Raw genomic sequence first — 7897 nt, 5'->3', positions numbered from 1 at the left:
TATAAAGGTAATAAATATATTGCATTGTTGTGCCCTAAAATTCACTTTAGTGCAATTTTTTTTTACTGAAAATATTCATTAATTTATTGCTTTTACATGCCCCAAAATTCACTTTAGTTCTTGTTTTAAAAAAAAGGGTAATAAATATATTGCATTTTTGTTCCCTATAGTTCATTTTAGTGCATTTTTTTTTTACTGAAAATATTCATTAATTTATTGCTTTTACATACCCAAAAAATTCACTTTAGTTTTTTGTTTAAAAAAAAGAAAAAGAATAAAAAGGTAATAAATATATTGCATTTTTGTGCCCTAAAATTCACTTTAGTGCAATTTTTCTTTTTTACTGAAAATATTCAATAGTTTATTGCTTTTACATGCTCCCAAATTCACTTTAGTTCGTGTTTAAAAAAAGGGTAATAAATATATTGCATTTTTGTTCCCTAAAGTTCATTTTAGTGCAATTTTTTTTTACTGAAAATATTCATTATTTATTGCTTTTACATACCCCAAAATTCACTTTAGTTTTTGTTTAAAAAAAAAAAAAGGGTAATAAATATATTGCATTTTTTCTCCCTAAAGTTCATTTTAGTGCATTTTTTTTACTTAAAATATTCATTAATTTATTGCTTTTACATACCCCAAAATTCACTTTAGTTTTTGTTTAAAAAAAAAGAAAAAGAATAAAAAGGTAATAAATATATTGCATTTTTGTGCCCTAAAATTCACTTTAGTGCAATTTTTTTTACTGAAAATATTCAATAATTTATTGCTTTTACATACCCTAAAATTCACTTTAGTTCGTTTTAAAAAAAAAGGGTAATAAATATATTGCATTTTTGTGCCCTAAAATTCACTTAATGCAATTTTTTTTACTGAAAATATTCATTAATTTATTGCTTTCACATGCTCCAAAATTCACTTTTTTGTTTAAAAAAAAAAAAAAAAAGAAGAAAAGGTAATAAATATATTGCATTTTTGTGCCCTAAAATTCACTTTTGTCCTATTTTTTTTTCTACTGAAATGTTGCGTTTCCTGAATCATTGCGCTAATATTGGGGGACCAAAAACAAATGGAAGCAACCGCTATTTTATTCTGCAGGGTGTCTGATTGGGTAGTAGATTTGGCTGTGGCAGTGAAGGGTTAAAGTCAGGTCTGCACCAGACATCACAGATGGTGTACAGATTACGTCACCCCAGTGTACAGTCTGCCTGTCACATGTCCCCCAGATCAATACTAGGCTGCTTTGTGAGCACGTGGGTTTAGCACACTCAGCGCTGCCCGCTGCGCAATAAAGTTTCTTCAATCTGCGTTCCACGCCTCGGTGTGGCGGCGGAGGCCAGCGGACCGGAAGCCGGAAGTGGAAGGGTGTGAGTAATCAGAGTCCAGTGTGCAGTGACAGATCTGTTGGATTGGCGGCAGGTGACTATGATGGGCTCTCTGGGGCTTCCACGTTGTTTGTCGCCGGCGGTGTTGGTGTTTGTGCTCGGCCTGTCCAGCAGGATCAAGGTGTCTGTGTCACAGGACTACAAGTCCCAGCATGCTCTGACAGCCAGGAGTTGTGTGTCCATGTTTACTGGAGACTTGAGATACATAAACCCCACAACTGGAATGTAAAACGTTTCAGCTTACCAGTCTTTAGATGTGGTGGCTGCTTTAGTTTTTTTCTTTTTTTCCCCTGTTGATCCTGCCAGAAATGTAGTGTCCTTGTCACTTCCTGTGTTTAGGGGTGTGTGTGGGGGGGTGTCGCTAGAATTGTAATAGACCTGGGGGGACAGTATGCGGCATGCCGAGAGGTGGTTGTGGCCAAATTGCAGCGACAGTGGGAGGGGTTCAAAGGGGTGCATGATCAATTCTCGTCTGAGCCCCCTTATACCCATTACATAGGCTCTGATTGCTGTGTCACCAGTGAGAGGCGACTGACCGACACCTACAAACCGCACAATGGATTCTAGAAAATGAAACTCTTCTGTTACATATGTTATTAACCCCTCGCCCTCCAGAGGATCCCCCCCCTCCTCCTGACCAGGCCATTTTCTGTGTTAAGGCACTGCGTTACTTTAACTGAAAATTGCGCGGTCATGCAACATTGCACCCAAATTAAATTTACGTTCCCCCCCCCCACAAATGAAGCTTATTTTCGGTGGTATTCGATCGCCCGTGTGGTTTTTATTTTTTGCACTATAAACAAAAAAAGACCAACAATTTTGAAAAAACAAACATTGTTTTTGACTTTTTGCTATTAAACGTCCATTAAAAAAATCAAATTTCGTCATAAATTTATGCCAAAATGTTTTCTGCGACATGTCTTTGCTACAGAAAATTCCCAATATGTGTAAATTAATTGGTTTACGTGAAAGTTATAGCATTTTCAAATGGCGATATGTATACTGGGATTAAACATTTTTTTTTTATACTAGTAATGGTGGCGATCGGTGACTAACTGCCACTGACATCCCCAGTGACACCAATACAGTGATCAGTGCTAATAAAAAGCTCTGACACTGTACTAATGGCACTGGGCAGGAAGGGGTTAACATGAGGGGCGATCAAAGGGGTAACTGTGTGCTGTGTGTGTTTTTACTAGGGAGACATGCTGTGCAGAGAGATACAAAGCAGCATGTCCTTGCTGACAGGGGAGAGATCTGTATTGTTTACACACAAGGCTCTCCCCTGTCAGCTTTACCCGGTGAAGGAGTATGTAATGCACCATGTGCAGGGGGTGAGGAGTACAGAACAAAACTACAGGAGTCAGTTGTGTAGCACATGGAGGAGTCAAGAGAGTGCAAAGTCCCACCTGTAAGTACTTTCCTTTTCCATCAAAAATCCCCCTCCCAAAAATATAAATGGTAAACTGAATTCTTAAAGGGGGGGGTAAGCATTCCTTTGTGGCCATGGCATGTTTAAGTCATGCTGCAGAGTTAAACGGGCGGCACCGCTGTCAAACCTTCCCATTGAGATCAATACGGGGGCCACACTGCAACTGTGAGCCTATTGCTCTTATTGCTGAGTGCAGTTCCAGTCCTGAGAATCTCGGCTGCTGCAACAAGTGCATGCTGATTAGTAATCTCCTGACTCACCACACACCCATGTGTCATGTGGATAGTTACAATGCCAAACTAGTTTTTAATCCTGGCTTCCAAAAAAACCCTGAACACCTTAACCCCGGTTCACATATCTGCATTCCTGCGGGCCGCGTTTTGCGCGGGCACGAGAGCCCATTCATTTGAATGGACTCCTGTACCCTGTGACACAAAGGGAAGAAGTCCCTGCACTTCTTCTGAAAACGCAGCCCGCATGGGAACCTCCGTTCCCAGTACAGTTGACTTTTCCTGTGCGGGCAGCCTGACAATAGATCTAATGGCACCCGCCTGTGGGTCCGCATTCCTCTGTGTGGGTGGTGTGGCTGCACGGATTTTCGTGTGGATCCTCAGCCACACCACCAGCACGTATGTGAACCTAGCCTAAAAGTATTTCAAAAGCCAGAACTTTTTTTTTCGGATAGGGTAGGGAACAGTTAAAACTCCTGGAAGTCTTTTTTTTTTGCCATCTTTGCTTACAAAAATAAATGTTTGCTTTAGCATACAAGTTGCATTTATGGCAGCTATTTGCATACATTTCTATTATCAGTTGTACAATAAATGTCAGATCTTCAGATAAGTGGCATTCACTGCAGAAGGCTGGCTTTTTATTTCAGAAGAGATGTGCAATGCCGATTCTGCAATAAAACACACCGACCTGCCTGCCCTCAGCATTGCATGGCACGCCAATTGAGCTGCACATGCAGGTTCTCTTTATTGGTACTGTAATAGACCCCGATGTCTCACCTGCCCTCCATTGAAGCTACCAAGATTAGGAAATAGTGCCGAAAGAAAGCCAATATTGTGTGATGACACAGAGCGGGGATCTCATTTGCAAGACAAATCGATCTGTCTATGTATTTCCCCCTCCTCTGCTCCAGTTGTCTCTTTGCATGTCAGGGCTGTAGAATAACAATGGCTTTTGTGGTTGTTGTATTGAATGGCTCAGTAGCTGCTGCCCACCTGTTTCACTTTTGATTGTTTTTTTTTTTTTTGCAGGTTCTAATCAGAGGAAAATGAGTCTTCAATGGACGGCTGTAGCGACCTTCCTCTATGCGGAGGTGTTCCTGGTGCTTCTTCTCTGCATTCCCTTCATATCCCCCACAAGGTACACCATAACCACACATTTCCACAATCACCACGGGGGGTTACATAGTTAGTCTGGCTGGAAAAAGACAAATGTCCACCCAGTTCAACCATAAAAAAAAAAATTATAATCCTATACCCACAGTTGATCCAGAGGAAGGCAAAGAACCCAGCAAAGCATGATCCAATTTGCTCCTGCAGGGGAAAAAATTCCTTCTCGATCCCCCGAGAGTCAATCGGATATTCCCTGGATCAACTTTACCTATAAATGTTAGTATCCATTTGTATTCTGTGTATCTAAGACATAATCCAGGACTTTTTTAAATCAATCCACTGAGCTGGCCAGAACCAACTCTTGAGGGAGTCTATTCCACATTTTCACAGCTCTCACTGGGAAGAAACCTTTCCGTGTTTGGAGATTACATTTCTTTTCCTCCAGACGTAAAGAGTGTCCCCTTGTCCTCTGTGATGACCTCAGGGTGAATAGCTCTACACCGCGTTCACTATATGAACCACTGATGTATTTATACATGGAGATCATATCCCCCTTATGTATTATACATGGAGATCATTTCCCCCCTTATGTATTATACATGGAGATCATATCCCTCCTTATGTATTATACATGGAGATCATATCCCCCTTATGTATTATACATGGAGATCATATCCCCCTTATGTATTATACATGGAGATCATATCCCTCCTTATGTATTATACATGGAGATCATATCCCCCCTTATGTATTATACATGGAGATCATATCCCCCCTTATGTATTATACATGGAGATCATATCCCCCCCCTTATGTATTCTACATGGAGATCATATCCCCCCCCTTATGTATTCTACATGGAGATCATATCCCCCCCCCTTATGTATTCTACATGGAGATCATATCCCCCCCCTTATGTATTCTACATGGAGATCATATCCCCCCCCCTTATGTATTCTACATGGAGATCATATCCCCCCCCCTTATGTATTCTACATGGAGATCATATCCCCCCCCCCCCCTTATGTATTCTACATGGAGATCATATCCCCCCCCCCCCTTATGTATTCTACATGGAGATCATATCCCCCCCCCCCTTATGTATTATACATGGAGATCATATCCCCCCTTATGTATTATACGTGGAGATCATATCCCCCCTTATGTATTATACGTGGAGATCATATCCCCCCTTATGTATTATACATGGAGATCATATCCCCCCTTATGTATTATACATGGAGATCATATCCCCCCTTATGTATTATACATGGAGATCATATCCCCCCTTATGTATTATACATGGAGATCATATCCCCCCTTATGTATTATACATGGAGATCATATCCCCCCTTATGTATTATACATGGTGATCATATCCCCCCTTATGTATTATACATGGTGATCATATCCCCCGTATGTATTCCACGTGGAGATCATATCCCCCTTATGTATTATACGTGGAGATCATATCCCCCGTATGTATTATACATGGAGATCATATCCCCCGTATGTATTATACGTGGAGATCATATCCCCCGTATGTATTATACGTGGAGATCATATCCCCCGTATGTATTATACGTGGAGATCATATCCCCCGTATGTATTATACGTGGAGATCATATCCCCCGTATGTATTATACGTGGAGATCATATCCCCCGTATGTATTATACGTGGAGATCATATCCCCCTTTATGTATTCTACGTGGAGATCATATCCCCCTTTATGTATTCTACGTGGAGATCATATCCCCCTTTATGTATTCTACGTGGAGATCATATCCCCCTTTATGTATTCTACGTGGAGATCATATCCCCCCCCTTATGTATTCTACGTGGAGATCATATCCGCCCCCTTATGTATTCTACGTGGAGATCATATCCCCCCCTTATGTATTCTACCTGGAGATCATATCCCCCCTTAATCTCCTCTTCTGAAGAGAGAATAAATTCAGTTCCTCTAATCTTTCCTCATAGCTGAGCTCCTCCATGCCTCTTATCAGTTTAGTTGCCCTTCTCTGTACTTTCTCCAGTTCCCCAATGTTCTTTTTGTGAATTGGTGCCCAAAACTGAACTGCATATTCCAGATGAGGTCTTACTAATGATTTGTACCGGGGGAAATGATATCTCTCTCTGGAGTCTATACTTCTTTTATTACAAGGTAATTGATCAAAACTGGAGCAGCTCTGCATGGCGACCAATCCGCTTCTCCCTTCAGCTTGTTTGGTAAGCTTTGAAAATGCAAACTAGAAGCTGATTGGTTGTTGTGCACAGCTGCTTCAGATTCTGTCTGTTCCCCTCTTCAGCGCTCCAGGAGTCAATAGCCAAAGGAAGGCCAGGGGAACCAGGGCAAAAGGTGGCCTATGGATAGTGTGTCAGGGATGCAGGCCTCCTCAGATGGGGAAATCAACAACTGGAAAGAGAGCAAACAGGTGGCGCAAACACCTAGTGCATTATTCAAGGTTTGTAGAAAAGATGAAAACATACTCACAGACATGGCATGTGTGTAAAGCTTAGTATGATAATGGAGATGGCCACAACAATGGGCAGGGTGTTCCGACTGTCAATGTGGTCGGCTTGCTGACGCATTTCGGGGACAAATCCCTTTCCTCAGACTGCAGGGACCATACTGGATTTCAAACTTGGATAATGCATTAGGTGTTTGCACCACCTGTTTTCTCTTTTTGGGAGACTATAACAGGCCATACATGGGTCGAATTCCGAGCACACATGTCCAGTACTCCCGGAAATGTCCTGCTCTCCTCTTACGATCGGGACCTTTCCGGATCATGTGACCGTGACGGCGAATCATGGCGGTCACATGACCCTAAAACCCCACCCCGCCTCCCGGCTTCTGGAACCCTTAAAGGGCTGGGAGGCGCCGGCGCCAAGGGGTTAAAGGAGAAGTTCACCTTTGGGAACATGTTACATGTTCCACCAGTTTTTAGGGTGGAACATGTAACGTTCTCATAGCCGTAGCTGCCGGCCACCGCTCCCCCTCCCTCTGACAGAGAAACAGCACAGCTGTGCAGGGCACCACCCGCACGGCCACTTCGTTCATTTACGAACGTCCGTGAATGAATGAACTGCAAGTCCTAACAGCCTTAGTGGCTGTTGGCTTGAATTTTTCAGTGAACGACCACAAATCTCCCCAATGGGGGCACAGACAGCAATAAAAACCTACTAGGTGTTCTAAACCATTTCCTCTCTATCCAAAACTAAAAAAAAAAAAAATTTTTGCCTTTAGTTATACTTTAAAGGATAAGTTCACCTCTTTGACAAAAATTATAAATGCACATTTTTTTGCGGGTAAAAAAAAATGTGCATTTATTATTTTTGTCTGCAGGAGCCTGGAAAGCATTACACCAGTGATCGGTAGATGGAGCCATGCAGGTCTCCTGCAGATATGTCAGAATATCTGTTTGCTGTACGAGATGTAGGGTCAAGCAGATATTCTGACAGGAAGCTTCAATGAACTACCACAGCGCCGTGCTAGTTTGTTTAAAACTACAAGCCGACAGCCGCTAAGACTGCGGGGACTTGTAGGCACTCATTCACAGAATTCTGTGAATGAGTGACACGGCTGTGTGGGCGGAGCCCCACGTGGCTGCGCTACTTTCAAATTTGACAGCTAGTACGGGAAAACTTCTCCACGTACTGTCTGTCAGAGGGGGGGGGGCGATGGGCTTTGGGAACATGTTACATGTTCCACCCTTAAAAAGTTTAAAGTGTCCCC

General features: G+C 42.2%; 1 protein-coding gene across 2 annotated transcripts in view; it reads left to right on the top strand.

The window, feature by feature from the left end:
* Nucleotides 1-1303: 1303 nt before the first annotated feature.
* BCAP31 (B cell receptor associated protein 31) overlaps nucleotides 1304-7897 on the top strand; it is a 77310-nt gene continuing 70716 nt past the window's right edge. Inside the window, exons 1-2 of one of the 2 annotated variants that reach the window (XM_089674943.1) lie at nucleotides 1304-1419; nucleotides 4077-4185. In XM_089674943.1, coding sequence (XP_089531069.1) covers nucleotides 4094-4185 — 92 coding nt within the window. In that variant the 5' untranslated portion in view covers nucleotides 1304-1419; nucleotides 4077-4093. Of the gene's footprint in view, nucleotides 1420-1484; nucleotides 1507-4076; nucleotides 4186-7897 lie in introns of those variants that run through there. The other variant, XM_089674944.1, reaches the window with a different exon arrangement.

Source organism: Staurois parvus, unplaced genomic scaffold (genome assembly GCF_062004578.1).
Source record: "Staurois parvus isolate SC_StPar_1 unplaced genomic scaffold, SC_StPar_1.0 ptg000154l, whole genome shotgun sequence".
Taxonomy (NCBI): Eukaryota; Metazoa; Chordata; class Amphibia; order Anura; family Ranidae; genus Staurois; species Staurois parvus.
Note: the sequence above shows the minus strand (reverse complement) of the source record. Positions and strands in the feature narration are given on the sequence as shown.